Source organism: Gadus chalcogrammus, unplaced genomic scaffold, assembly GCF_026213295.1.
Source record: "Gadus chalcogrammus isolate NIFS_2021 unplaced genomic scaffold, NIFS_Gcha_1.0 GACHA068, whole genome shotgun sequence".
Lineage (NCBI taxonomy): Eukaryota > Metazoa > Chordata > Actinopteri > Gadiformes > Gadidae > Gadus > Gadus chalcogrammus.
In genome coordinates this window covers 177,204-197,272 of record NW_026613503.1, presented here as the reverse complement: position 1 = coordinate 197,272, position 20,069 = coordinate 177,204, and the positions used below count along the sequence as shown (strand labels likewise).

Genomic DNA, 20,069 nt, shown 5'->3' with positions numbered 1-20,069 from the left:
ATTTGAAGTAGACATTGAGACTCACAAAGAATGGACACTATAGGACATTGATCATGATTTGTCTCAATATCAGGGGAACCCCAGACCCCAGACCCCCTTTCTATTACTGTGCCCACCAACATTTTTGATCACCAGCCGCCACTGCTCTTAGTGTTGATTAATTTCGCACATCTGTGCTGTCAAAGTTGACGACGGCAAATGTAAAATAGCTACATCTTCATGTCGATATGTTTATTGTTGTCACTAGTCACTTCTTGCCGTTAAATTCAATTATGTGGCTTGTTACCCTGTTACCTTGTCACATCTATTCCATTTTGGTGCTGATCATTTCAAACAGGAATGGTGTTTTACAGAACTTTCGTGTTCAGTGTTGTCATTTGGCACTTCATTATCTGGCTACTTAGAGTTTGGCAGCTTCAGATTTTTACTTTAGATTTTGATAGTATATAATTTTAAAGAACTAAAGTCGGTGCTGTGCTGTTTGTGGTTATGTAGCCACTAAGGAGAGGTGCAACTGAATGCGAGAGGATGATAAATCGCTCAATAGACCTCTGAACAATTTGTCCCCCTCACTTCTGAAACGATGGCTATGCCCCTGTGTGTGTGTGTGTGTGTGTGTGTGTGTGTGTGTGTGCAACCCTGTCTCGTCAAAATTACGTTCCCAGAAAACTATTCGGCAATCTCAATTATGTTTGTCATAAAACGTATTTTGTCCGTGATTACGTTTTATTGAACGTATTGCAAATACGTTCTTCCTCAGCCTATTTTTTGCCATTTATTAACCTCTAGGATTATGTTTGGTTGAAACGTATCCCAGATAGGTTAAATGTCAACGTATAGCACATTATTGTCATTAAGGCATTTCTCCCTTTCAGGGAACGTTTCATTTAACGTATTTTGTTTGAAAAACGTATCTTGGCTGTGGATACGTGTTATTGAACATATCGCAAATACGTTCGTTGTCAACCTATTTTTTGCCATTAATTTACCTCTAGGATTATGTTTGGTTGAAACATATCCCAAATATGTTAAATGTCAACGTATAGCACATTATTGTCATTAAGGCATATTTCCCTTTCGGGTAACGTTTCATTTAACGTTATTTTGTCCCTGATTACGTCTTATTGAACATATTGCAAATAGGTTCGTTCTCAACATTTTTGTTGTTATTTATTTAAGCTACCTCTTGGATTACATTGGCTACATTTAATTGAAACGTATCCTTAATAGGCTACGTTAAATTTCGATAACACATTATTGTCAGTATATAGCCTAGGCATAGGCCTACCTCTCGGGGAAGCGTACGTTTGATTGTAATGTTAATAGTCCAACGTTATATCAACATGTCACAAGAGGAGAAATTAGCTGCTGACGGGGTAACTGTAGAAGCGGGCGTTGCTTTGTTGATTTCTTTATCTAGGGCTATAGCTGTGGTCAAAGCGGAAAGTGTGCGTTGTCTGGGCGGCTGCCTGAACTGAGCTGCAGGAAATTATGTTCAAATCTTTCTTCATTCATTCATGAAGGCTATACCGGTGAACGGTGACGTCAGACTCACGCCCACCTACAAACCAATCAATGTCCAGTATCAGCCTGTCCTCTCGGAAAATACGACCACGTAGGTGGTTTGTTCCGCCACATTACGACCCATTGGAATTTATCCAAAACGAGTGAACGAGGCCCTCTACATGTGCGGGAGGTAATAGGATATTTCTCTGTGAAATGGCAGAGGCGGACAATAGGATATTTTAGTATTTGGGTTGGATAGTTATGACGAAGAATATTTTAGCTCTCGACAGAAAAACATGGTTGCTATGGTTGCTATGAACGCTGAAAACAGCAGCTCGCATGCCGTTTAAATCATGGCTATACAACCTTTTTCTTAGCTGATCATGCTATTTTACGTTACCGTGTAACAATATTTAATTTAACAACTTTACAACAACTTTAAGCCCGGAAGGAAAAGATAATTCACCGCCGGAAGTCGGGAAGGCCCATGCAAGTAAACGGAGCGTTCCACGGCATTGAGAGCCGTTTGGTAAATAAATAAATACATTTATTTATTTATTTATTATACGGAGACCACCAGACTTCCTCGAGGTAACAAGAATGGTCGATTAAATTCAAGATGGGAGAATGGCGATAGGGTGGCGTACGGTCCATGGCCTTGCGTCTATGAATTTCATTCATAGAATTACCGAGTTGATGGTCAATGGTCAGATACAGATCTTGTTATAACGATAATTGAATAAAAGCTATGGTCAACTTATAATATTATAACTAAAATAATTAGATAGATAGATAGATAGATAGATAGATAGATAGATAGATAGATAGATAGATAGATAGATATAATGTATATTTTAATATTTAATGAATGAAATAAAATAAAGGCTTTAAACATGTGACATGCCTACGTTTTTTTGCCACGTGACAAAAATCGCGTCACGTGACTCTTACGTTCGCTACGGTTGTTGTTAGCCCCCTCTGCTCGACATGGCTCCAAACCACTTGGGCGGCAAAGGAGCTGCCTCAATTGTTGTTTTTGTCGTAAACTAGGGTCCGCTGGCTAGGAAATATTCCAAGGAGTCCTTCAAAAGGGCACCTTGGAAAATGTTTATATTTTCCGCATTTTAGAGTTTAGAGATTTTATTGATGCAGCTTTAACCTATTTGTGAACGCCAAACACCAAGCTCATTGATTTAACGAGGCAGGGTTATTTGAAACAATTAATTATCACATGTGTGAGGTCATTCCTTCTCCTGAGTGTGCTTCCTATTTATGTCTGTAGTGTACCCCAATGTCCAGTATAGGGTGACGCACTGCAGCCCGTGTAGGTGTTAAACAGGACGTAGGTAGGCCGTCATGCAGTTATTTAGTGCGCTGGCAAAACTGCAATGTAGCCCAATTTGCAGCAGATCAAATCGATAGTTTTGTTTTGTTTTTATATAAAGTATATAAAAAGTAGTCGGCTAGCCTTTATGGGTTTTACTCGGACCGCTCTTATGTGGCACAGGAAGTACTACTTGGCTTTTAACTGTCCTGACGGAATAGCAACAACATGTGTGTCTACATTGACATTACATCTTCATTCTAGAAAGCCTAATTAGCTAATTTCACTGTAAGGGTTTTACTCAATTCTTCAACTCTTCTCTTGATCATACAATTCAGCAGTATGCAATTTCAACAGTGTTGGGGACTGAGAATAAGATTCACATAGGGTTTGAATGCAGTTGGCTCTTCTGAAGGGTTCGGTGTTAACTTCCCTCTTAACAAATTTGGTACTAAACATAAGCCACTCAATACAGCACACCTGTGTACTCTCAAAAATTAAATAGGCTATGTAAAACTATCACCAAACTTTTGCTGAGACATTACAGATTGCAACAAGATCACAAGCTCAACACAACATTTTGAACAGTTTGTTTTTATAGATTATATTATGCGATGAGGCCAGTTAAACATTTTTACAACATATCTTGTCAAATTATCCCTCCTTCCGCTCAATCTGCTCCTGCAGAGACGTGTTATTCAGCATCGTCAGAGCCAGTCTCGTCGAGGGACAATGGAATCTCCCCCTCCTCCTCCATCTCCTCTATGCCTTCAATCTCTTCCTGAAGCGCAGTGGGGTCTGTCAATACATTCCTGTACGTAAAAGCACAAGTTATTGTCATGGTTTGCATCCAGTCTTGTCTTCTGACAGCATTGCAATGTTAACAGTAGATAAATCAATTTGTATAACTACCTACAAGGTAATATTACAGAATTTTAGAGTAAACAGTGATTTAAGATTATAAGTAATGAAATGTTTAATGAGATATTCTGTAAGGCATTTGACCTGATATGCAGTATTTACAGACAGTGTGCCAAGCGTTTATTTACGCACTGCTGTTTCGGATGATTTATATTCTATACCTGAACATCAAAGAAAGAGAACTGATGAATCATAAAAAATATACTTTTGGTCATGTAGTAAGGGATCTCTATACTCATTAATTTAAACCAAATACACATATTAAGGGGATCATATATCAATGTTGTTAATGTCTTAATTTCTTGTATTGTGTTATATGTCAGACAACCTTCTTATATTTTGTACCAGAAATGGTATGTTATAAATGTGGCACTGTTTGAATCTATAAATTGGTTTTATGTGTAGATGGATTGCAAAGAACATGCCTCTCACCAATTTAAATTAGTTGTACTCAAAACAACCAAAGCAAGTGTGTATTTCTCAGAAAATGGTCTGCATGAAGTATACTAACCTGAAGGCCTCATCCATCTGTTTGGTCAACCCCTGGAGCTTTTGTTGCAACAAGCACTTCAGCCCCTCATAGGCCTGCAAGGACATGTTAGGAGGAGGAGAGCCTAAAATGGGAAAAGGGGCTATATTAGATTCATGAGAAAAGTAACAGTGATACTGTATGTGAGTTGTATACATTTGTGACCACTGAATCCCTTTGCATTCCAATACTTAAACGTGTCAGTGTTTCAGTTAAATGCCTACTGTGGTTAGACAGGTCCTCCTCAATCTGATGGATCTCTCTTTTGACCGCTTTTGAGGATCCAGTCAGGTAGCGGCAGTGGTTCCTCATCTCCTTAATGAGAATCCCATCCTCTTCCTCGAGTCGAGACAGCAGCATGGTTTTGTCCAAAACCACCTTCTTGGTCTCGAGGGGGATTGTGGATGCTACAACAAAGTAATTATGATGAAGTTAAAAACAAACTTGAGAATTTTTTAAAAATGAACTTCTACTATTCCTGGGGAATAGACAAAATACAAAAGGGACATTGTGTAAAGCAAATAAATAAACTAATACGTTTTACGTGAATAAAAATGCATATACCAGAATCCCATGGCCAAATGGGGAATTCCTGACTGAGAATGGCATCTGCTGTATCAACAGCCGCCGTGTCAGGTACAAGACTGTTGTCCGAAGCAATTGCCTCCTCCAGTTTGTGTTTCTCCTTCGTAATAAGGTCCCGTTTTGGCCTGCGATCTTTATTATTGTCTATAAAGCAAAGCAGGGACAAATATATATTTAAAATATTTTATTACTGTGCCACAAATATAAGAAGCTTTATTTCAAAACAATCATCCTACTACTACCTATATAAATACATACCTATGTCTCTGTACAGCTCAGCTTTACGTTGCTTGATCTTTAGGACAAGGCCCTCCATGACCCGCTGCAGCCCCTGTTGGTCCTGGCAATTGGTGGACTTTGGACCTTAATGTAAACATAATTTTCATTTAACACCGTTTCCTTAAATGTATAATGAAAACAGATGAAAGTAAATACATTATTTTGTAGCAACAGAAAAACTCACTGGATGCAGCCCACTCCTCAACCTCCTTCACCCACTGCTTCATCTCCACTTGAGTTGTCTGCAGTGTTGTCAAAAGGTTTTGGAGTTCCTTGCCCACAGCAACTGCCCTCTGCTTAGACTGCAAATATGTATATGCATTATTTTCTGAACAAGACTTTCATTAAGTGTTTACTTGTTCAATAAAGTAGGGTTTTCAATTTGAGGAGTTTTAGCAGCAGTAAGGAGTGTTGGCGACAATAAAAACGAAGAGACATTGGTCAGTAAATTCATCCAGTGCAAGTCCTTCAGTGGCAAATGCACCAATCAAATGACAGCATGCAACACCAACAATCACCTTACCCACAAAATATTGAATCACAAGAATCAACCTCTAAAGTGATCTTGGTGGTTAAGAGGTGTGATATAATAATTTCCTCTGATCATTTCCAGGCAGAACTTTGTCACCCACTCCCTCTTTCTACAAATCTCTTGTCTATATGTACTACCGGACAATAAAGTATAAATGCAAATTAAAAATGTATTAACAAATTCAGTAAATAAACAATTACATGTTTCATCACAGACATTTGAAAATGGGTATACATCATGTCTGCTAAAATGATGAAAACGCATTATCTCACAGAGTATCCTGTTGATATAAAAAGGGTGTTGCAGCCAAATCTTCTGTACATGTGTACGTGTTAAGTTGTATATGATATTGTATATATATAAAAAAGTACCTTGACATATCTTTTGGCGAGGTATCTGTGCAAGACTTTCACCTTTCCCATGTTCCAACCACGAGCATGAAGCGTTATCATGTCGGTGCGTCCTGAAAGACATAGTTTTACTCTTATTGCATATTCTCGAAGAAAGTTGTCCAATCCCGGGTTGCTTTGAACTCACTTCATTTATTATAAAGTCGTCGGCATGTTTCGGCATGGTAAGTGAAGCTATACGGAGGGAATTCTAGGAATCGTGTAGAACACGTGTGAGAGATAATAACTCTGGCTACTATGGGCCACGGGCAGCGGCCCGTGACCCTTCGCGGGTGTCGCTGAAAATCTCTGGTCCCTTCTGGTAGTGTGCACAGGTAAGGGACCATCAAGTGGGCGTGGCCTAGTGGGCGTGGTGGCTTCGGCTTCTTCAGGTGATGCCTTCTGTGGTGGAGCCGCCTTCAATAAGGTCTTGCTCCCCTAGTGGCTATGTATAGTATTTACGGCTTATATGTTTGGTCCTGCTTCATTTTGGTCTATGTGTGGGTAGCTTAGATTCTTAAAATACGTAACAATCCCTCCTTGGTCATCTTAGATGACCATACAATAATATTTTAAATCATAAACACCATTTACCACACCGAAAACATAGTCAAATTAGGATCAATCATCAACACCATCAACCGTGTGGAAAACTCTTGAATAGAGGAAAAAAACACAACACGCTCATAATACTGAGACGGCATTCACCTTGTGGGTCTCATTGGGAATACAGGTCATTATTTAACAATACAACAATGAACATAAATCTTGTTATCATACAATCACATGGCCAAACAGCACACAAACAAAACTATTCATAGAAATCCTGAGCTAATACTTTTGGTCATGTGCTACAAGGTCATACAATTTTCATCATGTGCAAAAGTAAAGTAAAAATTGGTAGTCATAATACAATTTTAAAAAATTCAAGATTATTGATAGCCTCGCATGGATTCGGGTGGTTCAGGTAATCTTCGTGGATTGGTTCGCACGTGGGTGGTTTTGGGCGTTGTTATTATCGTAGCCATTGTTTCTTCTGTCGCCGTCGGGCCTGTAATTCATAAACCCAAGACTCGTCCCTCCTTGTCAAGGGCTCAACTCAGAGCGGTTACTCCTACATCATGGGAGCCTCCAAACAGGTTCTCCGTCGTCGTCGTGTCAGTAACAGGTGGCCTGTAAAACAACCGGCTTAAAGAAGATCAACAGTACCATTATCAATGCAGCGATTCAGAAATAACGGGTTGCACTCGCAACCAAGCAACACTACACAATAACAAACATAGTCTGGTATGGTTGTTTTAAAATGTGTTATTCAAGTAAATCCGGGATATTGATTATCTTAAATACAGTCGATTCTACTAGAATAGTATAGGTGTTGACTATTCTACATATTACAGCTGGATAGGGTCGGGCCCCTCAGGTAATGTAAGCCTGAATGGCACTTGGCACTTCTGTAGCGCCCACTGCTGTGGTGATCAGCAGATGCAGTAGCCCTCGTGCGCAGGGAATACGGCAGCCGGTGACAATTAACACGGTCTCTGCATTTATTCCCGCGACGGGCACTGGATTCTGCCTTTCCACCTCCCAAACATATTCTCCATCCATCCTGTGAAAGGGTCATTAATGCCGGAGTTCTCTGCCAATTCTAACCTGAGGGATTGTAATCATACCAGCGCCCTGGCCACCAACCCATCCGGTGCGATTCAAATCCTGCTGTTATTTGATCTCCTCATGTGACTGTTAGTCCTTGCTCGGCGGTGGTAGTTTGTAGGCTCCGTGTGTGTCTGCATCTGGTTCTGGAACTTTTTGCTTCTATTGCAGAAATACAAACTCATGTACAGCAGTTAGTTGTTCAAAAACATATTTCCATGAATTCTAATTTTAATTGTTTTACAGTATCTACTTTGGTTTAATTTCACACTACATCCCTCCTTGCGCATTGCTTCAGCCATGCGCATTGAATGACAACCAAAGCTAACCACGCCGTAGTGCAACCAAGTTGCTATAACCAAAAAGATGTAAAAGGGAAATAACAATGTTAAAATTTGCATGTTCAATATCACTTCTGTGTTAACCGTATCTCATAATAACAGCTACCTTCATCATACTACCCGATTGTCCTACACTAACTATGTATATTGGATGACCTAATCTTCATTTATTCTACCTATTGCTCGCATTTGATGTTGTCCACACTTTGATTCACTCCTATGTCAAACGTGAAATGAACCGGGCCGAGAGGAATTAATCCAATTTGAACTCCCTGGCAAACGACGGCCAAGCCTCCGGTTTAATATGCAATTAAGCTAGATTAACGTTAAAAACCTGACCTTTCCTCCCCCCACCGTAAAAGTTTTGAAGTTTATGGTCGGTAATAAATATACCTTATGGTGGTCCGGCTGAACTTCGAAGCTTATCACCAATTAACACTTAAGTTATCGTTGGGGAGGGGGGAAGGGAGAGCGAGAGCGAGAGCGAGAGAGAGAGATTGTAACACTTTAGCTGGGCCCCCCCGCCCAGCGGAGGTTGGTAACAAAAGAAACCGACGTCATGAAGACGCGCCGTCTCTTTAAACCTGTGGTTACACTCAAGACTTGCGGAAGAAGAAAACTTTTCGCCATTTGACCCAGATTATTGGTCAAACGCCTTCATGGATCTCAATAAGAATATTGAGATTGCGGCAAATTTGCTTCCACGGCGGGTTAGTGAGGCACTCACATCAGTTGGGTTAAAACTGCGCAAGTGTACCTCTACGGCTGCGTTCTATACTAATCAAAATTGCACATTAGACTTAACTATACCATTACATGAATTATCGAGTTTTTTGTTGGTCAACATCAAATCGATACATTAAAACTAGGCAGAACAAAGGGTCATCCAAACCTACAACAATTATGCACATCTGGGTATTAAATATATGGTGATATTCTATAAACAAAACAAAAAACTGAACCTAAAAGAAAAATTCTGAAGTTATCGGATGAAACAAATGTTATTGTAATTGAACTACAGCAGTTGAGCTAACTCCCGCCTTGTGCACCGGTTAAAACCATGTGCATAATTTATTAATTAAACATATTATTTTAGCAGTTGACACGTGTGTAGGGAGACTGGAGGGTCTTTTACCTTAATAATTCATCGTCTTTAATAACAAAATGCCAACAGACTTGAATGTAAAATGACCGAGCATGCAGTCTAGGGTGGCATTTAGCGGATCGGCAGATAAGATAGTATGCACTCCGAACGTCCGCTATGGTGCTACTGCTTAGGAACACAGATCGTGCCGGCCTCAGCGGAGAAGTGAAAGATAACTCTCGTTAATATACTATTTTGGCCCGATCTATACAGAGACCGATAGTGGAGGGCTTCACCTCTCAACCAGTACCAAGAATGATCGTTAACGACGAGTACTAAAAACAACTCAAGTGTGAAGAAAGGGGGAGGTTGGGCCTTCAGTATTCCTTGCAACCGTTGATCTACACGCAGTGTTTCCCCTAGAATTTTTTTTAGGCCCGGTGGTAAGAGCTGATAGTGTGATTTGTTATACATTTTTCACGGGATGCTAGAGTATTTGTTGGTTATTTCCATATAAAACACTTGCTTAGCCATCAGAAGTTGGTTAAGTTATGGACATATAAAGAACGAGGCTTGTGTTTCGCGGGGGCGGTAAAAATGTCCTTGGTAACGGCGGGCTGAACCAATCAGACGTCGCATTTACGCGATCGGTTCGTGGTATAGTTCTCCCATAAAGACTCGATCACTGATAAGTATGAACAGGATTTATTTAAATAACGACATGGGAATATTTTGCATGGTAAATCTTTGGCATGAGCCCCGTCACTGATCCAGGGTGACGTGCGGACTCGGCGTATCCTGCCAGGACTAGCAGGGGCGGAGCCTTCCCCAAAAGAGAGGACGTAGGCCTACGCCGGAAATAGGTGATAACTCGGCATGTCCTGCCGGGACTGGCAGGGGCGGAGCCGACCCCAAAAATAGAATAGCGAAAGGGGGTAATGAGACCATACATACCTGCGTAGAAGAAGTGGACAAGGATCTATACTGCTTCTGGAAGATAAAAGGCATACCCAATATACGACATATTAAGAGTCAATCATACATACCGTAAAACGATCGATCGATGAATCACGTAAAAGCAGTTGACATGAAATACCTCAACGAGATCAATTAAAATTTAGAGCACTCTGCAGCTGTTACGCAGCGAGCCACGAGTGCTTTCGTGCTGTACCAACTGCCGTGGTCGATTCACTCTCCGGGGTCGCTGCGTGACCTGAGTGCTTTCGCGTTGAACCACCGACGTGGTCAACGAACTCACGAGTGCCCTTGATATGCCACCGACGTGGTCATGCACTCACCGGTGTTGTTGCAGCAAGTATTGTGAACTTCCATGTTGAACACCGACGTGGTCAACGAAATCACGAGTGCCCTTGATGTGCCACCGACGTGGTCACGCACTCACCGGTGTTGCTGCAGCAAATATTGTGTACTTCCGTGTTGAACACCGACGTGTTCAATGAACTCCGAGTGCCCTGCACTTGAGTGTTTGATATTATGCCACCGACGTGGTAATTAAATTTGCATGTGCCCGAGTTGTGCCCACCGACGTGGTCAACGCACTACCAGGGTTGCTGCAGCGAACGTGGAGTTCTGTGTTGTACCGCACCGACGTGCACAACGAACTCACGAGTGCTTGAGTTGTTCCCACCGACGTGGGCAACGCACTCACCGGGGTTGCTGCAACGAACTAGAGTTCTGAGTTGTACCGCACCGACGTGCGCAACGAACTCACGAGTGCTTGAGTTGTTCCCACCGACGTGAGCAACGCACTCACCGGGGTTACTGCAGTCAAACCATGAGTATTAGATAACGTGCCACCGACGTGGTCATACTCACGAGTGCCCGAGTTGTTACCACCGACGTGGTCAACGCACTCACCGGGGTTGCCGCTGCAACCTTGAGTTTTATTTTCCTATGTACGCCACTGACGTGACAGCGAACTCAAGAGTGTTTTCTATATGATCCACCGACGTGGTCACACTCGCCGGGGTTGCTGCAGGTTAACCTGAGTTATGAAACCGAATTTTGCTTTATGAATTTAGTACCTGATAACCACCACCGCCGGTAGTTGCAAATAGTGTTGCTTTTGGCAATGAAAATTATGACTAAGTCGTCATCAACAAACCTTTATCGCGTGAGAAAAACGAGACTGGACGCAACGTGGATGCTGGGCATGTGACAATAGCAGTGATTAAATGCATAGTACAATATAGTTGGCGAATAAACCAAGACTAAAAAGTGTTTTACGAAAATAAGACTGCTAAAATGTCTCTTCATTTTCGTTGACCTAAACTAGGCGATAAAGACTTATAAAGTTATTTTGTTCGACTGGAACTTCAACTGTTCCAGACATAACATCAATTTTCAACCATTTACCTTATTTAACAAAACTACGCACTTGTAACTTCGATAATATCCAAATGGAATTACGATAACACTGGAAAGAGTATGAATGTAACTAAAAAAACAACTAAAATGACAGCTTGACACAAGACTAGACCAACACTAGAAAGGAAACAGGCCACCAAAAACCGCTATGGTTGCAAACGTGTAAAACCTGTCTTAACCGACGTTAGAGAGCATCGTGTGCGCTTGAAGAAAGAACCTTGAATTCGACCGGATGTAGGACGTAGAGTTCTGTGTTGTACCGCACAGACGTGTGCAACGAACTCACGACTAATGCCTGAGTTGTGCCCCAGTTGTGCGTTGAACCACCAGGGTTACTGCAGTCAACCATGAGTAATAGATAACGTGCCGCCGACGTGGTCATAGTCACGAGTGCCCGAGTTGTTACCGCTGCGCTTTGGTCAACGCACTCACCGGGGTCGCCGCAGCGAACCTTGAGTTTTATTTTTTCCATGATATGCCACCAACGTGACACCAAACTCAAAGAGTGTTTTCTAGATGATCCACCGACGTGGTCGAACTTGCCGGGGTTGCTGCAGGTTAACCTTGAGTTATATAGCCGAATTTTGCTTTATGAGTTTAGTACCTGATAACCACCACCACCACCAGTAGTTGCAAATAGTGTTGCTTTTGACACCGAAAATTATGACTAAATGTCGTCATCGACAAACCTTTATCGCGTGAGGAAAACAATGCTGGTCATATGACAATAACTATAATTAAATGCGTAGTGCGATGTTGTTGGCGAATACAAACGAGACCTAAACTAGGCGATAAACTGTAATAACGTTTTGTCCAAACGGAACTTCAACTGTTTAAGACATAACAACATCAATTTTCGACCGTTTACCTTATTTAACAAATCTACGCACTTGTATCTTTGATAATACCTAAACGGAATTTCAATATGTTGCATATTCTTGAAGAAAGTTGTCCAATCCCGGGATGCTTTTAACTGACTTCATTTATTATAAAGTCGGCATGTTTCGGTATGGTAACTGAAGCTTAACGGAGGGAATTGTATCTAACGCGTGTGAGAGGAAAATACCGTGATCTACTTAGGCCCGGGGTGGCTCTCTGCCGATCTCTGGCCTCTCGAGTTCGAAACCACCCGCTAGAGAGGACGTCAAGTGGGCGTGGCCTAGTGGGCGTGGCCGGGGTGACGTAAAGGCTTCGGCTCCTTCTGTGGTGGAGCAGCCTTCAATAAGGTCTTGCTCCCCTTGTGGCTATGTGAGGGAAATGCAGCTCCTTAAAATACTTATCACATATCACTAGAAAGAGTATGAACGTGTCTAAACTAATAAAAACAAAAGTGACACCTTGACACAAAGACTAAAACTAGAATGGAAACAGGCCGCCAAAAACAGCTGTAGTAGCAAACGTGATAAACCTGCCTTAACCGACGTTAGAGCATCGTGTGCGCTTGAAGGAAGAACCATGAATTCGACCGGATGTAGGATTCGTAAGCTGTGGAAGACCGCTTTCCCAGCCGTTTGATAGACGCGACCGGCAACCCTTGTTCAGAGGCTGTGGTTGCCGCTCCAATCCGGAAGGAGTGGCCAATGTAGGGGGGAGATGGTGGGCCGCACCCTTCTACCACCGTCGCGAGATTGACTCTGAACCACCCTTTAGTCATTGGCAGGCCGCAAATAAACAGGTGATTCGGGGACGTGCGTTGCCGAAGCTTGAGATAAAGGAACATGGAAGCGTAAGGACAGAGAGTTGTTGATTCTTGAAATGATAATAGTAACAGCTGCTCCTAGGCTATCGCTTTTAGATGAAAAAATGCCTTGCAGAGAAGGTGACATCAGCGAAAGTCAGGCCCCGTGTAGGGGAAAAAGTCTGAGTAGGAGACGTGTACGCATAAACCCAACGCATAAACCCGAGAACGCATAAACCCGTAAAACGCATGAACCCGTAGAACGCATGACCCGTAGAACACATGAAGCCGTAGAACACATGAACCCGTAGAACGCTGTGAGAAACACTGACTCGAGTAATATGTTAAAAAAAGGATGAAAACTCCCAGAGAGAGCACACTAATCTATTCAAAATATCGAGTGAGTTGGAGTGGCCAACACACATAAATTGTAATACACCAAAATTGTTAACTGACATACATGGCTAAACAAGCAAATGAAAAATTAAATACCCCGTGTAGGGGAAAAGTCTGAGTAGGAGACGTGGACGCATGAACGCATGAACCCGAGAACGCATGAACCCGTAGAACTGTGAGAAAACACCGTCTCGAGTAATATGTTAAAATAAGGATGAAATCTCCCAGCTCTGAGAGAGCACACTAATCTTTTTGAAATATCGAGCGAGTTGGAGTGGCCTACACGCGTGAATAATTGTAATAGGCCTACACCAACATTGTTAACTGTCATACGTAGCTAAACGAGCAAATGAAAAATTAAATACCAACGCGACTGAAGCTATTAACAATAAGACTATAAATAATCATATAAAATGATACCATAATGTACCCGTTCTTTGTCTTTGGATCTTTTGAATAAATTGAACGATATGTGAATCGCATTGCGAGCAGAGGAACGTGAGAGTTAGTGAGCAGCAGCTGAACCAATCTAAAAGGCCCTTCGTCAATAAAAACCTTTTAGTAATAATCAGTTACCACAGTGCCTAAAACCCATCAACTTCATTCATGTTAAAGTGAAGGGAAAAACCTCAGACACAAGGAGTTAACCAAACAGTGCACGGTATAAAGATAATTATGAACCTTTGATTGCGAACGTAGAGTTCTGTGTTGTACCACACCGACGTGTGCAACGAACTCAACGAATTCAACCGGATGTAAAATCCGTATGCTGTGGAAGACCACCTTCCCAGCCGTTTTGACGCTGCTTTGTTATCGCAAAACATGGTTATACGTTAACGCCGCCATGCTTTGCCCCACAGAACGCTAGCTGCTGCGATAGGGTAAAGCTCGAACAGCGCAGACGACTCTGACCCGAGGGCGAACGTACCAGCTTCGACTGGCCATCCCTCAGCAAACCATTGCCCTTGCAAGAAACCCCCTAACCCGACCGAGGGAGCCGCATCCTGAAGCTGGACTGGTAGAGCTGTGAGAGAAAATACGCTACGGGGGCTAACGCGGGGACTGCAGTAGCCATGGTAGCAGGGCACGTGCAAGGTGCGTAGCCTGTGAAGGCGGAGGAAGCCGAGCCTGATGGTTGCTGGAAGTAGAAAGGCGCCGTGGCGACCGACGACAGCGGGTTGGGGGCCTGGACCCGTCCGGGAGTTCCGCATGGCGTTTCGACGGCGTCCATCCTGGCGCCAATGCTTTGCACCAACTCGGCGAGGGTTTGTAGAACCGGGTGGATGTCCGTGTTGGGAACTTGTTGGTGGTGTTGTTGATACCGGGGACCGAAAAGAACGGCTTTCTGCGCTCGCTTGCCGGGACCAGAAGTAGTAGGCCGACCAGCACGAATCCGAAGTTATGACCTCTTGGTGTGTATTAACCGACGTAGCAACTAAGCGACGAGATATGCGAGATAATCAGAAGCACAGTAAAGCAGCAGCATGCGTCGAACGAAGACCTGAGCAGCAAAGACATATGTTAGACTACTCTTTATAGAGCAGGCGTAGGCAGGTGATGGTAGCTGGTGATTGGTGGCCAGCCGCGCGTGATTTGAGTCCTCCTGGTAGAACTACCAGCAAGCTTAACATTTCTTCTGCCGGAGAATAAACAGTGTTTTTCTAAAAACAAAGTTGATTTAATATAAACTAATTTCATGTACAGGAGCATAAAGCACCAATACATATTGAGATAGCTGGTGGTGAGCTTGGATGGTTATGGTATTATGGCTAATAATAATAATAATTTAAAAAAAAATGATATATTTTTTTCATTTTTTTGGCCGGTTGTTGGCCTGGCGGGGGCGCTCGTTGGCCTGGCGGCCCGCCAGGCCTGAACAATGGTAGGGGAAACACTGACACGTGTTGTTATGCTAGGCCTCTGGAGCCGTACGATCGGACGGTGGCTAAAACAAACTTACACCTAAATGTTCTTATAACCAATCCTATTTCAGATTAAATCTTTAAGACAAGGAGTTCTACTTACCTCAGACGTGCGGGCCTGTTGAAGTTGTTTTAGCGTCGCGCCGGGACGGGACTTTCTTCCAAACGTCGGGGTCACCATCTATTGCATATTCTCGAAGAAAGTTGTCCAATCCCGGGTTGCTTTGAACTCACTTCATTTATTATAAAGTCGTCGGCATGTTTCGGCATGGTAAGTGAAGCTATACGGAGGAATCGTGTAGAACACGTGTGAGAGATAATAACTCTGGCTACTATGGGCCACGGGCAGCGGCCCGTGACCCTTCGCGGGTGTCGCTGAAAATCTCTGGTCCCTTCTGGTAGTGTGCACAGGTAAGGGACCGTCAAGTGGGCGTGGCCTAGTGGGCGTGGTGGCTTCGGCTTCTTCAGGTGATGCCTTCTGTGGTGGAGCCGCCGTCAATAAGGTCTTGCTACCCTAGTGGCTATGTATAGTATTTACGGCTTATATGTTTGGTCCTGCTTCATTTTGGTCTATGTGTGGGTAGCTTAGATTCTTAAAATACGTAACACTCTTTAGGAATTTACTTGGAACAGAGAACGAGCCACAAATTGAAGAACTTTAAATCTGTTACTCACTTGCTTTTTTCATGTATTTGGTGGTAGTCGCTACACGTGAGAGGTAAGAATTTACCATTTCCACTTCCTCACCAACTGTCAGACCTAAAGAAATGTATTACATTCCTGAATAGCCTCATACTAAATGCAAATCGTTGGCTGTTAATTGAACTCTAATATCTTCCATGAATATCTTTTTTTAATTGCTGTGCAGATTCATTACCCCTAGGATAAACTCTGTTTGTAACCCCATGACCAGTGCCACCATCAGGCCAAATATTCAATTTTAGAATGAATGTATCCCAAGTTCATCTCCTGATCCGATTCCCACCAAATATGTTTGCCTTTCCATAGCAAGGAGGTCGTTGCAGTTATGAGTCATCATTTAGACATATGCTTTTTTAATGTATCGATACGAAACGTTGTTGACCAGCTTACAAATGCACTATTACAGGCCAGTAAAAGCTGTGTGTTCCGTAATTCACTGTGTAATAATAAAATGTTAGATAGATGAGTCAGCATTTAATTAATTTGTGTGACAGAAACAACTATATTTCATGGATACATTTAAAGTTTATTCATTTATTTAAATAAATAAATTATGATAGAAACGTTTAAAAACACATACGCCATACTGCACTTGCATTACTGTGCTGTGATTGGTCGAATGTCAGATGATATGGGTCAGAGCCAATCAGAAGCAGAGGCGGGGGCGGGTGTTGAAGGAGCGCGTGTTCACTTCTTTTTATGCGGAAAGAACGACATAATTCCCCAACTTAAACCTTGAACGGTAAGACATTTATATAATGTGTTACTTAGATAGTATCAGATCATACAAGAGCAGAATTTATGAGTTAGGCATACAGTTTAATGGTGATTTAAAATAATGAAATTAATAATGCAAACATAAATATAAACTTATAGGCCTAATGATCTGTTAACTTGACAGAAAAGTTTTAAAACCTTTAAACAACATACAATAGGCTTAAAGAAAGAAATACCTCTGCTAATACCTGAACAGCACCATGCTGAACCATTAAATTGGACAGTAATAATATAATAATGTTTTTGTTTGATCAAGAACTATAGCTTCATCCTATTCTTATCAGAAATGAGCGGGAAGGCCCGAAACATCAAGCCATGTGTGGCTTGCAGCAAAACCATGTATGTGGCCTGCAAGACCTGCCCAATATGCTAGGCGAAACAGCCCTATAAAGATCGGCTTGTCAGAGAGAGAAAAATATTTGTTGAACACGGAAAGGCATATAAGGCTCGGGTTAAAAAACACTGCAACAGCAGTCATGTTATAGACTCCAGCTTAAAAATGGTAAGTAGCCTAGATTCGATGTTCCATCTTGAAATTCTAAAGAGAGAGTATTTAGCCTGTGTGTTCCCTCCTAGTAATAGTAATATGTTTCATACAAATGGAATACCATGCAGTCTTAGCTGAACAGCCATAATCTATTAAGTGTAGTGCTACTTTCCTCCTGTCAGCCCACGTTACAATAGCAGCAGACTGTTGCAGGGTGTATGCTCGGACAATGTGCGCAAAATAACTTAATAACACATGCATTTAATGAAATGAATAACACATATTCCTTGGTGCCCACCAAGGAAGCAGACTATTTGTTGTGAACACGACATAGGTCTAACAAATTGGCTTGAATCTCCAGCCAATTTGTTAGACCTAAAACTGAGTTTTAAAAGATCGCCTCACAGGAGGGCTTAGCCTACTTTAAAAGCTCTGTTTTCAGTAATATTAAGTCTGTTTTCACCGATTTGGTGTTGACATGAGGCCAAATATCTAACTCCAATGTACCTCTCTGATTGAATTATAAGTTTGTATTGATTTGCATTGACTCTTACCTGTAAGGGGGCAAGTGAACCCAAACCATGCAAGAAAAATGCCCACCTATAACAGGGCCCCTTGATGTACTCAAAGTAGGGATCAAGCATTCCAGACATTTATTAAGGTTTTTCTATTGGTCTCCCCTCTGTGTGTAATAAGTAATAAGACTGAGCACAACAGTTTTTTTCCGTACAGCCCACAGATCAACCCAAAATAATGTTTCAATGTTAAACAAATGGATCTCCATACTTTTCTATTGTGATATTCCGACTTCATCACTGTCCTTCGCTAATGATTATTTCAGTTGGACCGGCTTGCTGCACTGGGCTACTTTCCTCTGCTGCTTTTAGGGAAAAAAACAAAAGAAGCTACACAGCCCAAGTGTTCGGCAGCATGCAGATGCAGCTGGATCCATCCTTACAAGAGGACTTACCGTCCGTCGGTCTATGCCAAAATCCTAAAATGTGAGTATTTCACTAACTGTATTGATGATTACACAATAATGTCTTTATTTGTTCAAAAAACTTCTACTGGAGCTTATGTTGTATCCACACCTAGAGACAACCGAAATAGTCTTGAATTGTTAATTTATTTTTCTGTGCACTTTAAAAGGTTTCCCTAGCCAACTGAAAATGGTAAGATGTTTACATTTATCCCCTTAATATGTTTTATTGGACAGTTTAGGTGACCTGGCAATTTGACCTAGTGATTGTTGTTTACCTCAATTGACTGGTGTCAAGTATTTACATTTTACATTTAAAGATAGCAATTCAAAAAGTGAGTAAATAAATGGTCACATTCAGTTTTCCCTTGTGGCTCTTCCTATACAGGAACCCAAAGTGGTGAGGGAGTAGGGATGGAGAGGGAGCAGGGAATGGTTCCTGAAGAAGGAGCAGGTTTGTAACTCAAACTAATAACTAATATTTCATATGTATTCTTTCACAATTTTTGATTAAGTACATTAGAAAAGTCTGATAAAAAATTCTTAATAAACATGTCTTAATTGTTTATGTTCATCTGTATTCCTTGTTATGATTGATTTATCATACATTGTGATTCATGAACTGTGATTGAATGATACACTAGATATCTGGGTCACAAATTACATTGAAAGCCTCTCTTTTATTGAAATAAATTCCTGACTGCTCTCTAATTTGTAGGAGGCAAGATCGTGGCATGCATTGATTTTATTACAGCTATGGGGTGTTTTTAGGCACAGCTTGGTGCATCGTCTTTGGACTTATTGCGTAAGAAATCGTCTGTTTCTCTGTAATTTCAGTTCTATTTTATCTTCTGCCCCAACAGACATAGGGCCCTATTTTAACGGTCTGAAACGCAAGTGGGAAGCGCAAAGCGCAAGTAGCTTTGTGGGCGGTTCTACGGCGCTATTGCTATTTTACAGGCGGATAAATTACACTTGCGTCGTGGCGCAAGTGTCAAAAGGGTTGGTCTGAAGCAGCCTAGTTACCCGTAGGTGTGGTTTGGGCGTAACGTCCAACAAACCAATGAGAGTGCCAACTCCCATCCCCTTTAAGAGCCATGAGCGCATTTGAATCGGACAAGTTGATATTTTGACAGTGCGTCTGCAGTCTCCGATGAGACAGATGCACATTAATTTCAAACTGCAAATGGCTCAGTTTATTGCCAAATAATATGGCCTAATTCACGCATGGAATAAGGGGTTTTCTTAGCCTGGCTCCGCCCGCCTAAGTACTTCCGCTCAATTAGAATTTCCCTTCAGTACTAGGTCTGGACCTGCTGTATGTAATTTGGTTTTCTGGTGCCGCCACAGCGGCCGCCAATCAGCGAACAGAGGGCGTGTCTGAGAACAATGACGATAAAGTCGTATGCCAGTTTGAGTTGTTGTTGTAGGTCGGTAGTTGATTTACAATGTGCAATTTATCCCTGATAAATTAAATTTGACGAACAAAACCTGCAGCTGTCGTTGACGGACATTTTCGTGCAGACGCGCAAGGTGTTTGGTTTGTGTACAACCTGCGCGTGATTCCCGGCGCATGACATCCGTCACAACCAAACGTTAG

The 20,069-nt window shown here is 42.0% G+C and overlaps 1 protein-coding gene across 1 annotated transcript; it reads right to left on the bottom strand.

Moving 5' to 3' along the window:
* Window positions 1–2,352: 2,352 nt before the first annotated feature.
* On the bottom strand, window positions 2,353–9,153 carry LOC130378162 (uncharacterized). Its single transcript, XM_056585045.1, has 7 exons — window positions 6,048–9,153; window positions 5,329–5,446; window positions 5,124–5,228; window positions 4,845–5,009; window positions 4,505–4,687; window positions 4,263–4,365; window positions 2,353–3,642 (listed from the first exon to the last, which is right to left on the bottom strand). The coding sequence occupies exons 1-7, from the start codon at window positions 6,126–6,128 to the stop codon at window positions 3,525–3,527; spliced, it is 873 nt and encodes a 290-aa protein (XP_056441020.1). The 5' UTR covers window positions 6,129–9,153; the 3' UTR covers window positions 2,353–3,524.
* Between the last annotated feature and the right edge of the window lie 10,916 nt (window positions 9,154–20,069).